Source organism: Diospyros lotus, chromosome 1 (assembly GCF_014633365.1).
Source record: "Diospyros lotus cultivar Yz01 chromosome 1, ASM1463336v1, whole genome shotgun sequence".
NCBI lineage: Eukaryota > Viridiplantae > Streptophyta > Magnoliopsida > Ericales > Ebenaceae > Diospyros > Diospyros lotus.
In genome coordinates this window covers 45,928,542-45,950,167 of record NC_068338.1, presented here as the reverse complement: position 1 = coordinate 45,950,167, position 21,626 = coordinate 45,928,542, and the positions used below count along the sequence as shown (strand labels likewise).

The window sequence follows — 21,626 nt, the reverse complement described above, 5'->3', positions numbered from 1 at the left end:
TAATTAATAGCATTGTGCTATGCGTAAATATATGTAACCTTGTAGAGTTCTTTTTTTTTTTTTTGATAAAATGTAACCTTATTTTATCAATGCTTGTAGGGGTGACAGTGTCTTCAATTAATAAAAGCCAAGATCAGGAGCCTGACAATAACACATTCAGACTGAAGGACATGCAGAGTAATTAGATTCCCCTTCATTTAAGCCTCCAAATTAATTAAAGCACTTAATAATGGTTCCTACTCGATCGGGATATATGTGTGTGCGTGATGTACGTATATGTTGTATGCAGTCATGTACGTGTGATTTATATGATATATATATATAGTCTATATTCTATTATTTAAATAAACATTTAAGCTTTTTTTTAAAAAAAATATTCTTAATATACTATTTTAACTAAAAAATATAATAATCAAACAAAGTCAAACTTATAATTTTTAAATCACAATAACTCACTAATTAAGATCGATCCTCACATCTTAAACCTATTTCTGTCGTTTTGTCCCTCTGCCTCTGTCTTGTTCTATATTGACAAGTTTAGATGGGAAGGAAAAGGGGGCGAGAGTTGAAAGAAAATTGTAAATTTACGAGTTTACCCATTTTTCTTTTTCTTTTTTATTTGTAGTTTTTAACTTCTGGTAGTGAATCAACTAATTGTATTTTTAAAAATCGATGTAACTAGCTAGAATACCCTAACATATTTTAAGTCTTAATCATGAGTAGTTGAAAGAGAAATGTATTTAATTATGTAAGTTTTTTTTTTTTTTTGGCTCAACATAAGTGTAAAACTGATGATTAAGAGACATTACATATATCCTCTTCATTAATCTTATTTAAATTGTTTACTTCACATATGAGATTAGACATGATATAACTAGTACGTGACCCAATAAAGTGAAGTGTATACTTAAGTATCATTTATGGTTTAGAATTAATACCCTAACATGATTAACTTCTTTACCCTATAATTAAAATTGATAAAACATAGTAAGAGATCCCCCCCCCCCTCCCAAAACACTATGAAAGAAATATGATTTACTCAAATTCAAAGCCTAATTAAATTCACCAAAACTTGCTAGTTTCTGCTAAATTATGCTAAAAGGAAGGTAATTTTGGTACATAAGCAATAAAATCAATAATGTTGGTTGACAGAAACATGTAGGCCATAAGCTTAGAAAAGCAAATAGCATCTAAGAGTTATCTTTTGTAATGTTGTGCTTCTTTAAATGCACGCATTGATTTTTTAAATCAAAATATAAAATAAAACAAAAATCGACGAAATTTGCGGATTTGCAGCCCCCCACCGCTTCCTTCTATAAACCTCCATCTTCTCTCCTACGTAAGTTCCGCTCTCTCTCTCTCTCTCTCTCTGGCGAAACTATAACGGCTCCTTTTCCTGCCTCGGGCTAGAATGTTTCCATCCTCCATGGAATTCAGTGCTGCCTTTGTCTCCCCCTTTTCCGTGTGATTCTTCACCCACATCAGCGGCAGCAGCATCTAACGGTAGAGACACCATCGTCAATATAGAGAGAGAGAGAGATAGATAGACCCATCAAGAAAAGGAAAAAGCTAGCCTTGATGGTGATAGTTCAGTCACTTTCACCCTCTCAAATCATCTCTCCTCCTATTTTTACTCCTTCTGGCAACCCTTTTCTCCTTCCCTTCATCTCTTTCCTTCTCTTCTAGTTTCCACTTTCGAGTAATTTCCACCCTCTCCACGGCGGTTCATTTTGTCCGGGAAACAGGTAGTCCTGCAAATGGGTGTTGGCAGTGGTGGTGGTGACAGTTTGTCTGATTTCATGGAAGAGCCTGACCAGTTCGGTGACGCCCATTTGGCCGGGGCAGCCTCGCCGGAGGATATCTTCAGCATCCTCGAGAGCTTAGATGGGTTTTTAGAGTTTCCTCAGGTTGCACCTCCAAACAAGGGCGATGAAAAGGAAGTGGCGACAACAACGTTGGTTTCTCAGAAATCAGCTTCTTCGAGTGCTTTGCAAGAATTATCGGAAACTGAGATTGAAACTTCCCCGGAGAGCAAGAAACGGAAGCTTGCTGCGATGGCGGCGTCGGAGGAAGGAAACCCGGATGGGCAACAAAGGACATCTCACATAACGGTGGAGCGAAACCGGAGGAAGCAGATGAACGAGCATTTGTCGGTTTTGAGGTCACTCATGCCTTGCTTCTATGTCAAAAGAGTAAGACCTTCTGCTTCCGCAACTTTTATTTTTTGATTTTTCAGTATCGACCGGAGCCACAATCACCTATTTTTTAAGAACAGCGTTCTTGTATGTTTTCAAAAAACACCAAATTTGTTTTCGCTCTAATCTCCATTCAGTGCGGTGGGTTCACAACTTTTTCGATTCAATCAAAGTAGGTTCTGATTAAGAATTTTCAAAAGGGTTTCAAATCTCCCCAAGACGAATCTATATATTAATTTTTATGTATTTATGGGCTCCTCTTCGTATATAGTTGTACACTCTTCTATGCATGTGCTAGTTTGAAAGTTACACCAACTTTCCCATCTAAATTGCATAACTTGTTTCTTTCTTTGCTATTGATGAGAGCCCACAACACCATAAGCTTATCTTCTTTCCGAACTACATATGATAATTCTCTTTGTTTTCTTGTTGTGTAGGGTGACCAGGCATCAATAATTGGAGGGGTAATTGATTACATCAGCGAGTTGCAGCAAGTTCTGCAGTCTTTGGAAGCAAGAAAGCAAAGGAAAGTGTACAGTGATGTTCTAAGCCCAAGGCTTGTCTCAAGTCCAAGACCCTCGCCACTTAGCCCTGGAAAGCCCCCTCTAAGCCCTAGATTACTAAACCTGAATCCGATAAGTCCAAGAACTCCACAGCCAAGCAGCCCTTACAAGCCCAGCAGGCAAGCTGCTGGCTATCTCTCTCCAACCATGAACCTCCCCGCCACTTCACTTGATCCATCTCCTTCTACTTCTTCCACTTCTTCCTCCATTGACACTGCTAATGAGCTCGTCACCAACTCCAAGTCCGCCATTGCCGACGTCGAGGTTAAGTTTTCGGGGCCGAATCTTCTGCTCAAGACCCTGTCTCCTCGGATCCCCGGGCAGGCTGTGAAGATAATATCTGCTCTTGAAGACTTGTCTCTTGAGATCCTCCATGTGAGCATCAGCACCTCTGATGAAACCATGCTTAACTCCTTCACCATAAAGGTATATAATCATTCTGCTTATACGTTCTTAGTTACCCTTGATTTTAGGTTGGATTACTTCATGAGTCTAATGGTTCAAGCCCTAGGTTAGTTAATTGTTGAGGCGTACGTGAGCTTGACGCACAGATTGTTTTTCAAGGCATATTCATATCAAAATTATTTTCTTTTTTCCTTCTTTTTGTACTAATAATTAGGACTAGTGCCTTTAAAGATATTCGTATCAATCTGGAGCTTTTCTAAGGTTAGTAAATCTATCTAGGCATGCACTATCTAATGGTAGGTCTTGGTTATTAAAAGCAAAATAAAAATTGGAACCCTTAGCAAAAAATGAAAAAATGGAATAAATTATGGTTCACAACAAGTGACTGCTTACATAAACTGACAATTTGGTGACTGGTGGGGCTCTCTATATATTTGCATTAGAGTTCACTGCAACTCTATCAGGAGGCACAGCACCACAAAAGCCTAAGGTATTGTAAGCCATATATGATTTATCATTATCTTAATTTTCACAAAATATATCTGGTAAATGAATATTGTTGTTCTGAGAGAACTTATGGACTTCTTTTGGGGGGGGGGCAGAATTAGGTTAATTGAAGCTAATGATCAAATATTTGCCCATTCTTGACAGATTGGAATCGAATGCCAACTTAGCGCGGAGGAGCTTGCTCACCAAATTCAGCAAACATTCAACTAGGTTCTCAAAGTATTGATCATTAGTCGACTAAACCCTATCAGCCCCCCCTCTTAATCTGTCTATATATGACAGAGAATGTGAGGAGGGATTTTCCACCATTAGTAGCTTTTAGCAGATGTAAAACTCTAGATTAATGCCATGACTTGTATTTCCTAGCATAATCCTTTTGCTAGTGTTAACCCTGAAATTAATTAGTCTCTGAACTTCTGTATTTTTCAGTTCCCAATTCTATTTCAGGTCTTTAGTGGTTATTCAGATGGCTTGCTAAAGATAAATGAAGAGAAAATCATGTTGTATTTTCATTTAGATGAGCTCTCTCGTGGTGCATATTGCATTAAGTAAAATTTGTTTGAAATGTTTGAAATCTTCAATTTTAATTGCATTATCCATGTCAGAAAATGCCTTGGTGTTAGACAAAATTGATGAATTTATTTTGATCCCATTAGAACTTCTGAAAATAATGAAAAGTATTGCCCTTCCATATATGAAGATTTGAAAATGTTTGAGCAGTCTTTACAATGTTGGAAAATTTTAATTCTTTGGGTTGGAACGGTTTAAATTTACAAGAAGAACCATATCTAATTCAGGAAGGGAATCATGGCATATTTTCCTTTTTTGCTGGCTTTTTTTTTTTGGGCTGGGATGTCATTTTTTCCTGGATAAGTTCATCCTGGCTTAACAATGGAAGATGAACTCAGGACTGATAGGAAATATACATATAACTGATCAAGATATATATATATATATATATAAATGAAGAAGATCCAGTTGCAGCAAGTACGATTATTTACACTCCAAAGTTGTAATTTAATGAAACTGTGAATAAGTGATATGGCGATGTCTATGTCTTGAGTTCAAGTGTTATGAATAATGATTGCTTTTTTATTAGGTTTTGAGTAATATAATTAATCTTACTTAAAAACAAGTGATATTATTTTGAGTGACTGTTATTCTATGAATATAAATGAATTAAAAATTTCAGGGAAAAAAAAAACAGAAGTATTCACACTCTTTATCACACAGTTGAGCATTATTCTCGAGGTCCCTTCCATCAAGCCTGCGGGTTGAAATTTCAATAACTGACACTGTTCTGATATTCTCATCGTTTACACCCTAACCCTAGATTGGGGGTGATACTACGGACTTGCCGAAGCAATTAATGGCAAGCCTGGACCAATATCTCAAGTATTTAGCCTCAGCTGCTGATTTCAAAAGCTTATGGTTTCCCAGTGGCTATAGGGCGATTTGAATAACTAAACAGTGGAAATTAACAGTGAATTAGTTTGTAGCATTGAGAGGAATGTTTTTGAGGTTTGTGTAGACATTAATATTGTAGGGTTGGTGGGGTGAGGATCCGTGCTATGCCTGAGGCTTTTTGAACTTTGGGGGTCCCCTAATCTGGTCTAGCTATATAGGCAGCCAGCTAGGGTCCTGTTTGGCTGTTTATCAAGCAATTTAATTACCTACTACCATTGCACCCAGAGAGTTATGGCACCAGGCAGACAAAGCCTGTTTTAAGTACCCTTGCTGCACTTTGTACCCCTTGTGTCTTGTCCATCTGGTTGGCGACTGTTAGAATTTGGGAAACTAGGGTTTTTGAAAATTAAACCAAGTAAAAAAAAAAAAAAGACAATAAATTAAATGTCCTTGTGTGAAACTAAAAATGTTGAACCCTCGTCTTTGTTTGAGATTTTGGGCAAAAAATGAGGGTGTAGAGAGCGAAAATGTCAAGATTATTTATGTTGGGTGAAATGGCATCATCTCCAAGTAGGGATGGAGTGGTCATTTCACTCACTCAATTTTTTATTTTGACATATATTACAGATAAAGAAAGATCATTATTTAAAAATATTAGTTGAATGTTTTGAGGAAATTTTATTTTACTCTCCTTTGAAATATATTTGTTCCAAACAGTGGATTAATGGTTTTGGGGTTGTTCCCATCACTTACAGTAATACTTTCTTGTATACTAATTAGTAGATAATTGGCCTATAATTAATGTAATATATTAGTATTTTAATAATTATAAATAAGTATGACCAGTTCCCCCCCACCCCACCCCACCCCACCCCATTTTAATCAATGTGACCCTCATAATCATTAATCATTATATTTTTGGAGTGTCTAAATAGATTTATTAGACATATATAACACAAGAATTTAATCACATTTTATAGTGAGCCTTTAATCGATCGAGTCAAAGACTAAGTCGTCGTAATCTCTTAAGGGCCAAACATTGGGAATACCAATTTATAAGTTCTGCTTGTGTAGCATTATCATCATTTGAGTAGTTGTTTCCCTGTACTTTTGAGAGGATTTATTGGTGATATTATAGTTCAAGGTGAAAAGGGGCATTTTAGCCTTCCTTCTTGAGACACGGCCCATCGATTTGAGCCTGTACCACAAGGCATATAGATCTGGGCCTGAAACGAAACGGCCCACATTCAGATGATTTGCCATGTTTAACTTGAGACTATGCGGGCTGAGCTAATTGGACTCCACTTGGGCCTCGGGGGATGGAAAGTATGGGGGCTTTGTTATGATTGTGTTTTGAATTTGGGACTTAAAATGAAACTAAAAATCATACCAATTATAACTAGGTTTTAGACTTTGAACCTAGAACAAGATCAATCGATTAAACCAGGTTGGTTGGTTGGTTCCTAGCTCGAAAGCATCATTAAGTTCAACACAAATTCTAAAACAAATTGTTGCGGAAAAACACTACAAAACAAAAGAGTTAGTGTAAACCAAAATTGAACTAGATTTAACTAAAATTAAAGAATGCAAGAACAGTAAGTAAAAACTTCATGTTAAAGCGTTCAAGATTCAGATTTGGTATGTTCGTTCACCACTTTGATAACGCCAACAAATATAGACCACAAAGAAGCCCCCAAATCGAAAGCCCAGAAAACCCCAACACCTCTCTGCTGAACAAAAATGAAGCACTATCTCCCCCAAACGATCAAAGGCACACAAAGTAGGTCATCATAAAGATAGATCGGTCACAAAGATGGAGGGTCAAAAGCACAAAGCCAAAAGAGAAAATTTACTAGTAAAAGAGACCTAAGTCTCAAATATGTAGAGATTGAGATCGGCATCGAATGATCATTTTTCACACATAAGGAAAGGCAATCATGAGAAATGAAGGATAGATTAACCCACAAAAGGCAAGAAGACCTAATCACAATCGATCGAACATGGAATGAGAAATGAAGCAATCAGTCAAAATGGAAACACGAGAGAAAAACTAGGGTTCGACCACAAAAGGGAACAGCAAGAGAGGGCCACATGGTGGCCTTATAAATGAAGGCTTTTAGAGCTAAGAATAGTAGATTTCTCCCACTTGAGCAAATGATGAGCTGAGGTCCATTTCTTCTTCAAAGTAGAATTAGAGTTTGTGGTCCAACTTTTAAAATGGACGGCTTAAAAGTGATGACGAACTTGAGTTTTCCAATCCCTGACTGAAGTCTATAGAGATAAAACCCACCTAAAAAATTATCATAGCCTTAGATCTTATTAGAAAACATAAACCAACACAAATTATTAAAACTAAAACTACAATTATGCAACATCAACTCAATAATAGTACTACCTGTAACCAATTGTCAAATTCACAATGACAACTCAACAACTACAATTGAGTGAACTAAACTAGTTGCGACAAGGTTTAAGAGAAAGTAGATTCTAATGTAAAGATATATAAAACAAATATTATCGTCATTAATATTATAGTCTACATATAACTTAGAAATAACAAGTCAACAACATATTGTAGTCTACAATTATGTAATAAATTAATATAATATAGGGTAAGGGTGTTAATTTAATGTATAATATATATAATAGTAATTGGCGATCAGTTCAATTTGAAGTATTTTAATCTCTATGATTAAGTATAAGCTGTAATTATTTTATTTATCTAATTAACTATCATAGAATCAAGAAGCGTTATCTTTTTAGATAAACTTCAAAATTCAAAACATAATACATGAAAATATTGTAGGTACAAGTGGCTTACAAAATGACTCATGAAATTAGTCAAATAAGAGAGATAATAAAACAAAGAAGAAATAATTATATACGTGTTTTAAATGGCTGCAGCACCGCAACGTGATCGACCCGAGACCACCAGACGCACCGGGTCCCACAGCTGAAAGGAATACCGATTCGCCAATTGGAGACCCACACGTTGCACCCATCTCATCCATAAGCTGCCACAAAATATCTGAGCCCCGACTCTAAACTCGCCACGCAGGCGCTTCGCTTGAGATCGTTCTATGCTCCGCCACTTGCCACGTCAGTCCCTCCCCTCCACCCTCTCTTACTGTTTACTCATGGGGTTTTTCTCCACCGTCCGATTAACTTGACTAGAATCTGGACCGTTGATTTTCTGGACCGGAAAAGCTTGTGGACACCGTAATTCGCGTAATTTATAAACTTGTTTGTATTTTAACTCGCGCTTTCTCTTTGTTCCTCTATCCAGAGATTCTCTCGTCTTGGATCTGTCACCGGAATTGCTTGTGCGTCGCCGGATAATCGATTTCCAGTCGGTCCAGCTCGCCTCGAAGCGTGTTCTATTTGAGAGGTATAATTTTATGCTGTGATCTCTCTCCTGTTGCTTTGGTTTGTGACCTTTTTGAAGCTATATATGGATCAAAATCATTTTCTTCTTTCACCGCAAGTAACGCAATTTCGGAGAGAGAGCGTGAATATTATCAATCGTCTGTTTGACTTAGAGTTTGTGTGTGCTTGTGTGTGGTTTTGCACTATTGCCATCTTTTCCGAAGAAATAGGAAAAGAAGACGAAGAAATGGTTCAGGTGAATCAGGTCTCTTTGGTTTTCCTGGAAGATGAGAAGGAAATGAACAGATACTTCTGATAAAAAGTCGTTTGTTTTTTGGCGTGTTTGGTCGTTGATAGGAAACGTATGAGTATTTTTACTTCCTTTTCTCATAAAGAATCAAACAAATTGGTCTGGTTGATTCAAGCAGTCTGGAAACTTCAGTAAGATTATCTTCTTGTTATGGTTTGTCAATTATCACTCTTGACTTGGATGTCTTGCAATTAATATGTCTGTTAGCACTATTCTATGAAGTTGCTTCCAATTTCATCCAGAAACATTGTACTTGGTTTGATATAAGGGAATTAGTTTCTTTCTGCCAGATATTTGTTGCCAGAGCATAACAGTTTTTCTGTAGGAAGCGGATTAACATGGCAGGAAGTAGCTTTAATTTTGAGATTTCCAATATGTGATAACTATTTTTGACTAGGAAGGCCTTGTTAGCCTCCTCTTTTCATCTCAAGCTACGCAGATACTTGAAGTTGCTAGTGCAATATCTCCCATGAATGATGAAATTTTCTTTCTTCGCAGTGCAATAATTTTCAATATTTTGTTGCCCAGCTAACGAAATAAAGCTTCTGTGGTATGATTATGACAAACTATGCCATCTCCTTTTGTAGGGCTTGTTTGGCTAGTAACTCATTCATCTGATAACTCACTATTGAGACGACTTGGCATGGGAGTTGTTACTGTTTCTAGTTCAGCTTCGAGGACTCCATTGGGATTGAACGCAACTTTCTCATCTTACCAATCTCCAGCAAAAAGACCATTGATTTTGGCATTTAAAACAAACAAATCCAAGAACGCAACTTTGATTACACCTCCTGAGCGAGCATCGGTTCCTGTTGAGACTCCTAGAGAGAACCAGAAAAGACTAAGGGGTTCTAGGAAATCCAGAGAAAGAGTGAAAGCTATAACTACAGATGAGACCTCCTCATGTACTTTAGAACTGGATTACAATGAAGCAGCTGCCAAACTTGAAAACATATACAAACTTAGCCCCACAGCTGACCCCCCTCAACTGGAAGACAGAGATGTTACATTGAGGAGAGGTAGGAAGCGGAAGGGGAAGATAGGGGAAGGTGAGGACACAGCAGATAACAAAAAAGTAAAGAATATAGTAAAGAATAGGCAGAAGAAGTCAAAACGACTGAGTCTTGATAAGAGGATTGCATTGAGGAAGGTCAAAGATGGTGAAATGTTTTCTAGAATTCAGAAGGGGAACAATACCAAGGATGAAGAAGATACGATCAGCAAGCTTGTGAGGGATTATTCAGTTTCAACTGATTTGGTTAGCTTGGATTGGAAAAAGATGAAGATACCAGCAGTTCTGCCTTCTTCTGAACATGCATGGCTATTTAAATTGATGCAGCCTATGAAGGTGAATATTTACGAGTAGAAGAACCTACCTCTTTACTATTATTTTCTGTTTCAAAATGTGATTTTCTGCTTCATGTACTGAGTTTATTATGCACTTTCTTTAGCAAGGGATGCTAACTCCTGGTTGATTTTATCAAGGCACTGCTTCAAGTCAAGGAGACGCTGCAGCAAGATCTGGGGCGAGAACCAACTGATGGTGAGCTGGCAGAGGCAACAAACATGACTGTTGTCCAAGTACGAAGGCAATTAGAAGTTGGTCATGCTGCCAGAAACAAGCTGATTAAGGTAGTTATACTCCCATCATTCCTTTAATACCGAGGGTTTCTTTAACATCATGTTGGTGTTTAAGCTTATCAAATGGGTGGAGAGAGAGAGAGAGAGAGAGAGAGTGTTCCCCTTAAAAAAAAATACGTGAAGACAGAAAACTTGGACCTGAGGTATTATTAGATGGTTTCAGTGACTTTTGAAGTGTCTTATATTAATTGCACATGTGGTACTGTTGATGCGTCATGATATCATATTATGTTTTAGAGATATCATAATCATAAATTTTTCACAAGTAATTTTAATCACCTCTGGTTGCCTATTATTTTGACAAGTAGAAAACTTTCAGGAACCGAAACCCTTTTTGTTTCAGTAATTGGATTAATCTTCTCATCTTTGAGCAAACAACATTTGTATTTAGTACTGAAAATACTACTTTTCCACACTAAAATGCCTTGAGGGATTGTCAAACGAAGCAAAAAGGAGATCTGTTAGCTTGATAATTGTTTTTCTCACATTGAAATGCAAAAAGAAAGAAAAAAAAAAAAAAACATTTCCTAGGCTGCATTTCTGCTTCAATCCAAGGTCAAGCCAGTATAGCAAAACTGAGTATTTTCCAGTGATTGATAAGAGGTGTTAACTCTGAACCCAAAGACTTAATTTACAAACTCTGATGGTGTATTCGTGCCTGTGCCCATGTGTCAGTGCTTCCAACCAACCATTCACGGTCTGCGTCTTCCTGGGTCCTAGATACCATCAATCATGTTAATTTCAGCTTATTTACTGGAAGTCAAATTGTTGTTCTGGGGGGCGAGAGAAAGTCAATATGATATGTGCGTTGATTTTTCCAACGAAACTATCTATGTGTAAGGTTATTTTAATAGATCATTTTGAAATGTTATTGCAGCACAATCTCCGACTCGTTTTGTTTGTGATGAACAAATATTTTCAAGAGTTTGCAAATGGCCCTAAATTCCAAGACCTCTGTCAAGCAGGGGTAAAGGGTCTTATCACGGCAATTGACCGCTTTGAACCAAAAAGGAAATTCCGGCTCTCCACCTATGGTCTCTTTTGGATTAGGCATGCTATAATTCGATCAATGACGCTCTCAAGTTTTACGCGGGTGCCCTTTGGCCTTGAGTCGGTATGTTTATTTGCTAAATTAAGATTTCCTTCTTTATTATTAGTATACTGTAGCATAGATTGACATAAATCCCTTTTTAATTCAACTTTTCCAAGCACAATTGCGAGCATCCTTTTCCCCACCTGGAGATTGATGCCTTTCTTTTATGGAATTAATCATCTTGGACTATTTCAAATTGGGAATAAAATGCTTTGCTTGAATTGGCTGGGATTTGGCAACAAGCATCAAAGTCTCAGAAAATGGCCAAAGTTCTTCTCTTCTTTTTTTTTTTTTTTTTGGTGACGCCCCATCACGAGTGCCTTTGCTGCCCCGCCCCAGGAACTTCACTAGGGATGTAAATCAGGATGTGTCTCCAGTCGCCAGGGCTCAATCCCTTGACCAACTGAGGGCCCCACGAGCATCACCCAGTCAATCACTTTGCGGGATCTTCCTTTGCCAGTGGAGCTTATGCCCTGGGGGCAAGTTCTCCTCTTCTTGTTTTTGCACGTAGGGGCCAGTGAAGTTGTCTGGGAGATGCAACTTCCATCTTATAAGAATAATACCCCTAATTAGATTACTCAGCTTTGGGTCATTTAATGTTCAATAAGACGCTGTTTTTGTCCAAATCCCCAAAAGAATTTTCTTTTATCTGAAAAGTATTTAATGGATGCCTTTAGTGAAGATCTTTTAAGAACTTGACTGCTTTTATTCCTGCAGGTTAGAGTAGAAATCCAACGAGCCAAACTAGAATTGTCGTTTGAGCTTCAAAGATTACCAACAGAAGAAGAGATCATAGAGAAAGTTGGGATCTCTCCTGGGAGGTATCATGAAGTGATGAGGGCATCAAAAGCCGTCTCCTCTCTCCATGCTAAGCATGCTACAACACAAGAAGAGCTCATCAACGGGATTACTGATATAGATGGTGTTGGAGGGGATAAGAGGAGACAACCTGCTCTTCTCAGGCTTGCTCTAGATGATGTGGTACGTACTATTCTCCTCAAATCTTTCCTTTGGTATTTTATTCTATTCCTTGTTCAATAGTTACTCCAACCAAGCAAAATGAACCTCAATTAGTTTTCACCTGTTAATCTGTTCGCCATGTCATAAATCAATAGGAAGCTGGAAAACAAATGCCTTGGGCTACTATGATTCCTGACAATCTTACACAAATTGAAAGATCATGTGTTGCCTGAATTGGCAAAAGCACATAGAATCTAAAGTTGACTATTAGTAGCACTGATCATGGAACGGAATACCATACTGCATGATAGGACTAGACGAGTGTTTTATTTTTTTTTTTCGAACACGAGTACTTATAATCTTTCTCCACCTTTATTATTCCGTGGACTCAAGAATCATGGATAATCTAGTTTTTAATCTCCCTCTGGATATTCCAGCTTGATTCGCTGAAGCCCAAGGAAAGCTTGGTTATCAGGCAGAGGTATGGACTTGATGGCAAAGGAGATAGAACACTGGGAGAGATTGCAGGAAACTTGAATATCTCAAGAGAAATGGTCCGTAAACATGAGGTGAAAGCTCTGATGAAGCTCAAGCACCCAGCTCGTGTTGATTACCTTCGTTGTTATGTTTTCTAAAACAAAATTTACTTGGCCTTCTTTTCTCAATGATATGTTCCTCTGCTGCGCACAATTAGTGGGTGATCTGTCTTTGCTGCTGTATACTAGTGATCTGTACCATATATAGCAATATAGCTTCTTAACTAACTGCACATAAATCAATCACCAAAGCATACATGATCTGTAATTTCCTCGAACAGCATCCCCTACCCTTCCCCTCCCTTACTTTGTAACAAGATGTTTTACACAGATATAGTACACAAATGTTTCTTCAATACCACCCGTATGAAATGGGCTTGCTTTTTCCACGCAGAGTTGTTCAGTTGATAACTTGGATTCTGCTTGGCATATGCTAAAGCACACCCATTTTCTCTTCTGCTTCCCATTTTTCTTTCTTCTTTTCTTGGATCCCAAACACCATGAAGGTGGATTTTACCCGGTTCATAAGTGGGGAAGCTTGTTTTGTAGAAGGCTCTTGAAATACTTCTCTTCTGTGGAGGTTCTTGTGCTCTTTGGAGACAAAGCAGGCTTTTCCAAGCATGCCCTTAGCTTTTTGAAAGAAATGAAAATGAGCGGAACTCTTCACGAACTATACTTTTTGGGGAGCAAACAACGAAGTGAAGAAGCCCATAAAATGAAACCTCATCAAAGTGTTAGGACTCTTGTTATTCATACCTATCAGAGGCGTAAAAGGAGGGGGAGAAATCAAGGGTAGCCAAAGAAATTGACTAAGGGATAGAAGAGTCCAAAGTTGGTTGTAACATATTGATGAGAAGGTATATAAAGTGAGGGGAAAGGAGAGAGAAGGGGTGAAAAAATCTGGGTAATTGTCATGGGGAGAGAGAAGGCCCTCTCAAATAGGCCGATTGGTTGTTTTAGCTTGTACTCATCTTAGCAATTGCTAGGATCCTTGTAAACACTGATTCGTTCTACTGTTTTAGTGTGGAATTTAATCCTAAATAGTGGGTTCTATCATTCTAGTATCAGAGTCTTAATCCATGGGTATCTTCGTTTTTGAGAGAGATGTGGAGTTGGAGGGAAGATTGGAAACTTTTCAACAACAGATGGAAGGGCAAAGCAAATTGAGGGATTGCAAGTTGGGTTGGATTTTATGCGGAATGAATTTCAAAAAATGCATAACATAGAGAAGAACATGACAATGATGTTGAACCAATTCAACTTACTAATAGAGAGGTAGGAGGCGTAGGAGAAGGATAGCAAAGGGAAACGAGGTGAGGAGAATGTACCCTTGGGTTCTTCTTTTATAGTGGATGAGACACTGGGGGTGGGAGAAAGAAGGAGAGACGAATGCAGAGTGACTGAGGGCTTCAGAGGATTAGAGACGAGAGGTCTACGCTTGGAGATGCCACTGTTTGAGGGAGACGACCCTGATGAGTAGGTCTTTAAGGCGGAATGCTACTTCACCATGAATTGACTATCGGACGCGGAGAAGCTGGACTTGGCGATGCTTTATTTTGAATGAGTTGCTCTTGTCTGGTTTCAATGGGAGCAAAGTCGTTGGCGCGTGAGGAGTTGGGAGGAGCTCAAAGCAATGCTGGTCAATCAATTCCAATCGACTCAAGAAGGCACTGCGAATGAGAGGTTCCTTGCAGTTAGGCAGACAGGGTCTGTCAAGGACTACCGCCTCTGTTTTGAGACCTTAGCTTCATCACTTGAAGGGCTGCCAGAAGCATTTCTAGAAGGTCATTTCCTAAATGCCCTGAAGATGGATATGCAGGCAAAGATGAGGGTACTGCGGCCAATGGGACTAGAGTAGATGATGGAGCTGGCCCAAATGATTAAGGAAAGGAATCAGGTGGTCTGTGGAGGTTATTTGGGATCAGGCCCACCTCGAGTATCTGTCATTTCCACCCCAGTAACAAACACCTAGCTAGTGATTCGGCCCCCTTCATCAGCACTGCTGAAGTTGGCAACACCCAGCCCTGCCTTCTCGCGTCAACCACCAGTCATCGGTAAGTGAAGCAACCCTCCTTTTAAACAGCTGAGTGAGAGCGAGTTGCAAGCCAAACGGGCGAAGGGTCTCTGTTTTCGTTGTGATGAGAAGTACTCGGTGGGGCACAAGTGCAAGAACAGAGAACTGTAGGTGATGGTAATCTATGAGGAAGAAAGGGAAGAAAGAGAAGAAGAAACAACAAAGGCCGAAATAGAAAAGAATTCAAGGGAAATATAAGACAGTCAAAATAGGAGAAGTGGTGGAGCTATCCCTGAATTCTATGGTAGGGTTAACACATCCACAGACCATGAAGATCAAGGGAGAAATTGATAGCCAAGAAGTAGTGGTCTTAATCGATAGTGGGGCTTCTCACAACTTCATAGCTATTGAACTAGTGCAGAAGTTGGGGCTGTTTCGGACTCAAACGAGAGGTTATGGAGTGATCATGGGGTCAGGCATGGCTGTTCAAGGGGTTGGAGTGTGTAAAGGGGTTACTCTGCTGTTGCAAAATGTTGAGGTGGTTGAGGATTTCCTACCATTAGAGTTAGGAAGCTCTGATGTAATTCTTGGAATGAAGTGGCTAGCCACACTTGGGGAAACCCAAGTAGATTGGGGTTCATTGGTTATGAAGTTCAGATCGGGGAGTATGACAGTAACACTGCTTGGGGACCCCAGCCTCAGCAAAACATTTGCAACCTTGAAGTCGATGATGAAGGCCTTTCAAGATAACAGAGAAAGAGTGTTATTGGAGTTGGGAAGTTTGACAATTGAAGAAAAAAATGGGGAAGGGATGGTTCTTGGGGAATTGCAAGACCTGCTAGCAGATTTTGAGGAGGTGTTTAAGGAGCATTGTGGGTTGCCCCTGCACCGGGGGAGGGATTACATGATTACGTTACAATCCAAAGTTCCTCCGGTAAGCGTATGACCTTACCGTTACCCCCATCTCTAGAAAAACGAGATTGGGAAGCTGGTTCGAGAGATGTTGGCAGTAGGTCTTATCAGGCTGAGTATCAATCTATTTTCCAACCCTGTGTTGCTAGTTAGGAAGAATGATGGTGGTTGGAGATTTTGTGTGGATTATAGGGCTTTAAACAAGGTAACAATTCTCGATAAATTTCTCATTCCTGTCATTGAAGAGTTATTGGACGAACTGCATGGGGCTGCTATTTTTTCTATGCTAGACTTGAAATCGAGGTATCATCAGATACGTATCACATCGGATGACATTCCAAAGACTATTTTTCACACTTATGAGGGTTATTATGAATTCTTAATCATGTCGTTTGGCTTAACAAACGCACCCGCTACTTTTCAATTTATGATGAATGAGATTTTTAAGGAGCATTTGAGACGATTCGTTTTGGTGTTCTTTGATGACATTCTGGTCTACAATAAGAGTATGAGTGAACACAAGGAACATCTAAGGTGTGTGTTAAGGGTCCTAATTGCTCACCAGTTGTACGCTAATGCTAAGAAGTGTATGTACAGGTAGTGGGAGATTGGGTATTTAAGGCACATCATCTCCCAAGAAGGAATGGATATCGATAATGTTAAAGTGCAAGCGATGCTGGACTGGCCCAGCCCCAAGTTGTTGCGAGAACTCCGAGGATTTTTAGGCCTTAGGGGGTGTTATCGAAGGTTTGTAAGTAATTACGACAAGCTGGCTTAGTCATTGACAGATTGCCTACGGAAGAATAATTTCTCTTAGGATGAGGAAACGAAGCAAGCTTTCCAATCTTTTAAGAGGGCAATGATAGAACTACCCGTGTTGGCTTTGTCGGACTTTTCAATGGAATTCATCATGGAGATAGACGCGTCGGGGCAGCGACCTATTGCTTTCTTCAGTCATGCCCTAAATCCCAATGGTTGAAACATGTCAGCGTATGAGAGAGAGCTGATGGCGATAGTTTTCGCTGTGAGGAAGTGGAGACATTATTTATTGGGACGAATGTTCATTATAAGAATTGATCAACGAAGCCTTAAATTCTTGATGGAACAGCGAGTAGTTAGTTTGGAGTGCCAAAAGTGGGTTGTGAAACTGATGGGTTGTGACTTTGAGATTCGATATCGCCCGGGGATGGAGAATCGGGCTACAGATGCCCTCTCCCGCATCCACTCACCTGCCACGCTTATGACCCTCATCATTCAAAAAAGAGGTTAATGAAGATGGGACACTTAAGGAAATTATTAGAGAGGTGCTAGAAAATCCTACGAACAGACCCAAGTTTGCATGGGTGGATGGGCACTTGTTGTACAAAGAGATTTTGTCTCTCCCTAAGGGCTCCACTCTCATTCCTTTGATGTTAAAAGAAGAACATGATTGACGGATTGGGGGCCATTCCGGGTTCCTCAAGACTTATAAGAAAATATCAGCTAATGTGTATTGGACAGGAATGAAGCGGGACATTTAGCGATATGTTAGACATTGCCCTGTGTGCCAGCAAAATAAATTTGTGGCGCTGTCTCCGGGAGGGTTGTTGTAACCCCTTCCAGTTCCTCGTCAAATCTGGGAAGATGTATCTATGGATTTCTGACTGCACTCTCACCCTGCAATTAAAACACAAAACAAAACACAATAAAAATTTTATATTTTATTTATTTATTTAGGCGAGAGGTTTATACTCGTCAGTGTACGAGTGCAGTTGTAGTTCAAATTTAAATTTATACTTTCTGGATAAGTCCAGGTCGTCCACTGAGAGATTTATTTATGGCAAAAGAAAAAAAAGAATGTCACACACACGCACACGCATTTAGATGGATTGATAACATGATTTTTTATAATTTTTTTAGATAACAAATACTAGAAAATAAAGCAAGACAGAAGTTGAAATAAATACTAAACGTGAGAATATGAAATTGGAAAGTACTTGAGTTAAGACAATTTCAGTGCCAACCCGTTGATTCCCAAATATTAGCATAAAAGATTAGCAACATTAATTTAATTTCATATATGAGGATTTGTTATTAAATGCAATTAAAGATAATGATAGCTTTAGTTTAAGCAATCCCCATACATGATATGCGGGATTCTAATTTAAAAAACTACCATAAATTTAATTACAATTAATACACAAAACAACTAAATTAATCATCCGGGTTTGGGTATGATAGCGTTTCCAGTTCTAGTAACTCTCATGCGTGACATGAAAGCTCTAAGTTAGGTTTACGCTCCAATCCAAACCTAGTGATTTTTCAATAATCAAAACAAACTCATATTGAAGTTTAAACCAATGTTACTCATTTAAAGCGTAGCTTTCTTTGGGAATCATTGGTGTTAGACACTGTCCTTGCCTTAACCCAAGATTAGATTTAGCTACTCATCTCTATTAAATTAATTGACAACAATTTAAATGACATAATTTAAATAACAGAATTTAAATGACAGGAATTAAAATAGAAGAAACTAACCGGCCATTTAGGCGGTAGATAATTAAAATACAAGAATTAAAATTGCAAGAATTTAAAGGCATAAACTAACCGTCCATTTAGGCGGTGAACAATTAAATGACAAGAATTAAAATTGCAAGAATTTAAAGGCATAAACTAACCGTCCATTTAGGCGGTGAATAATAAAGTAATAATAAATGACATAAGAATTTAAAAGAAGAAAGGAAGAAAGGAAGAAAGTAAGATCACAAGAGAAAATACTAAAGAAAATGAGAGAGAACAAAAGCAATTCTCAAAGAGAGAATTCTAAGGAAATAACTAAACTTTGATTCAAGAATAATAATCACACTTACAAATGCAATCAAGTGATCTATTTATAGGCCACAAGATGCAATACAAACCACACAATTTCAATTATTCAACTAGACATAATTATATCTAATGGGCACTCACACACTTAAAGTTAAATGGATTTTAGCTATAATACACACCTAATATTAAATGGATTTTAGCTAAAATACATACCTAATAAAGCATTCATAAAGTTAAATGGATTTTAGCTATAATATCCACCTAATAGTTAAATGGATTTTAGCTAAAAAACACACCTAATAAAGCTCTCACATAAAAAATAAAAATAGATTTCTATAAATTGATTTTTAATCTTTATTAGGATTAAAAATAATCCTTGGGCCTTCTCCAAATAATATCTTCCATGGGTTGCTCAAATTGGGCCTTAATTCTTCATGGGCTTGATTTCTTCATGGACTTGAATTCTTCATGGGCTTGATTTTTCCATGGGTTTGATTTCTTCATGGACTTAAATTCTTCATGGACTTTAAGTCTTCATGGGCTTGATTTTTCCATGGGTTTGATTTCTTCATGGACTTGAATTCTTCATGGACTTTAAGTCTTCATGGGCTTTAATTCTTCATGCCTAAAAAAAATAATAATAATAATAATTTAATATTATTAATAAATTATATATTATATATATGTATTACACATGGCACATATATATATATTATATTATATTATATATATTACATGAATGCATATAATGATGTATATGTATTATATATAATTTTATATATTATTATTATTATTATTAAATTTTACTTTAAAATTTCATTTCATTCATTTTTCAATTTAAACTTGCATATAACCATAAAATATATATTAATATCTAATTTAAACTATTTTTAAGATCAAAAGAAGGGTATAATTATAACAAATTTTTTATAAAATTAACCACTAATCAATTTCATTAAAGGGTTGCCCAAATCAGTGGGGAGGGATTATATCTTAGTGGTGGTGGATTGACTTAGTAAATATGGATATTTTATTGCTCTAAGGCACCCATTTACAACAGCCAACATAGCAGAGATCTTCGTGAAGGAGATTGTTCAGTTGCATGGAGTTCCAAACTCAATCGTTTCCGATAGAGATAAAGTATTTGTCAGCCATTTTTGGGAAGAAATATTCAAGTTGCAAGGCACTCAGCTGAACAGAAGCACCACATACCACCCTTAGTTCGATGGTCAAATTGAGGTCCTAAACTGCACTTTAGAGACATATCTCCAATGTTTTTCCTCCTCCAAATCCAAGGCGTGGTGCAGTTGGCTTCCATCGGCAAAATATTGGTATAATACCTTTTATCATGTCTCCTCAAAACTAACTCCGTTTTAGATAGTCTATGGGCATGAACCTCCCCCATTGTTGCGTTATGAGAAAGAGACCACGACGGTTTTAGCAATCGAGCAACGGATGTTGAAACGGGATGTTGTTTTGGAGGAGTTGTAGACCCAATTGCGACAAACGTAGGCAATTTGCCCCTATCGACAAAAGACGTTGGCTGCTAGGGTGAATGAGAAGTTGTCATCTAAATTTTATGGGCCTTTTGTTGTGGAGAAGAAGATTGGGAAGGTGGCGTACTGATTGTCCCTACCACCTTTTTGCGCAATCCACCCCGTCTTCCATGTCTCCTAGCTTCGCAAGACGGAAGGAGTAGTGCAAGAGACGATAGAAATTCTAGACTAGCTCACTATCGAGCTGGAGATGAAGGTGGAATCGAAATTTTTGTCAAAAGTCAAGCCGGGCACAAGAAAGAATTTGAGAAACCTTGATGTTCTAATCCAATGGAAGGGACTGTCACCTCTAGAGGCAAGTTGGGAGCCCTACCGTTAGATACAACAACAGTTTCCTAAATTTCACCATGAGAACAAGGTGTGTCTCTTGGGCGGGGGTAATGTTAGGACTTCCATTATTCATACCTATAGAGGCATAAAAGGAGGGGAGAAATCAAGGGTAGCCAAGGAAATTGACTAAGGGATAAAAGAGTCCAAAGTTAGTTAAGGGTAGAATATTCCTTCGCATGGTTGTAACATATTGATGAGAACGTATATAAGGTGAAGGGAAAAAAGAAAGAAGGGGTGGAAAAATCTGGGCAATTGTCATGGGGAGAAAGCAAGCCCTCTTGAATAGGTTGATTGGTTGTTTTAGCTTTTATTCATCCTAGCATTTGTTGGGATCTTTGTAAACACTGATTTGTTCTACTGTTTTAGTGTGGAATTTAATTTTAAATAATGGGTTCTATCACAAAGACGCCTAGGATTAAAAAGAAAAAACAAAAAAAAAACTCATCAAAAAGAGTTGCACGTTATGCGGGAGGATATCCCTATCTAAGCAATTAGGACTGGATCACAATAGAATTTAAGAGAGAAAGAAACATATAAATTTAACATGATTTAGTTTTAATAGGCTTATTTATATAATTTTAAACTAATAAAATAAATTCACTTAGTTAATGATGGTGTAGTTTTTGAATGGGAGAAAAATATAAATTTGCTCGAGATGAATACAATTGTAAATTTACATAATTTTTATAATTTTAAATAAATAGTCATTTTTTCACTCAAATAACATAGATTATCGAAATAAGATATTCGTAATTTTAGTTACCTAGTTATATTATTTTTGGTAATACCAAGAGATAATTACTTAAAAATTATATTATAGACTTATTTATACGTAATCATTTCTTTCACCTAAAATAATTTTTTTTTCCAAATTCTTAGATTTAATTCTCCTAAAAGAAACCATATCCAACCATCCGAATTGGCTATGGATTTACAAGATATCTCATACCTAGATTTATGAGGTTTACAAGCAATTAAAGTTACTACTTTCCTTTAATAAACTCCATCATAATGACTGTGATC

At 37.8% G+C, this 21,626-nt stretch overlaps 2 protein-coding genes across 2 annotated transcripts; both read left to right on the top strand.

Moving 5' to 3' along the window:
• Positions 1 to 1,378: 1,378 nt before the first annotated feature.
• Positions 1,379 to 4,154, top strand: LOC127813047 (transcription factor SPEECHLESS). The gene is made up of 3 exons (XM_052353751.1): positions 1,379 to 2,192; positions 2,633 to 3,184; positions 3,815 to 4,154. Exons 1-3 carry the CDS (start codon positions 1,758 to 1,760, stop codon positions 3,878 to 3,880), a joined length of 1,053 nt encoding a protein of 350 aa, XP_052209711.1. The 5' UTR covers positions 1,379 to 1,757; the 3' UTR covers positions 3,881 to 4,154.
• A 4,144-nt stretch (positions 4,155 to 8,298) lies between these two features.
• On the top strand, positions 8,299 to 13,211 carry LOC127814137 (RNA polymerase sigma factor sigE, chloroplastic/mitochondrial). The gene is made up of 6 exons (XM_052355416.1): positions 8,299 to 8,465; positions 9,341 to 10,101; positions 10,239 to 10,385; positions 11,272 to 11,508; positions 12,205 to 12,468; positions 12,885 to 13,211. Exons 2-6 carry the CDS (start codon positions 9,397 to 9,399, stop codon positions 13,080 to 13,082), a joined length of 1,551 nt encoding a protein of 516 aa, XP_052211376.1. The 5' UTR covers positions 8,299 to 8,465; positions 9,341 to 9,396; the 3' UTR covers positions 13,083 to 13,211.
• The last annotated feature ends 8,415 nt before the right edge of the window (positions 13,212 to 21,626 follow it).

Coding starts and splice junctions, on each gene's coding strand:
- LOC127814137 (XM_052355416.1), top strand. CDS start 9,397: ATGGGAGTTGTTACTGTTTCTAGTTCAGCTTCGAGGACTCCATTGGGA. Junction 10,102..10,238: donor AATTGATGCAGCCTATGAAG/GTGAATATTTAC, acceptor GATTTTATCAAG/GCACTGCTTCAAGTCAAGGA. Junction 12,469..12,884: donor GGCTTGCTCTAGATGATGTG/GTACGTACTATT, acceptor TGGATATTCCAG/CTTGATTCGCTGAAGCCCAA.
- LOC127813047 (XM_052353751.1), top strand. CDS start 1,758: ATGGGTGTTGGCAGTGGTGGTGGTGACAGTTTGTCTGATTTCATGGAA. Junction 2,193..2,632: donor CTTGCTTCTATGTCAAAAGA/GTAAGACCTTCT, acceptor CTTGTTGTGTAG/GGTGACCAGGCATCAATAAT. Junction 3,185..3,814: donor TTAACTCCTTCACCATAAAG/GTATATAATCAT, acceptor CATTCTTGACAG/ATTGGAATCGAATGCCAACT.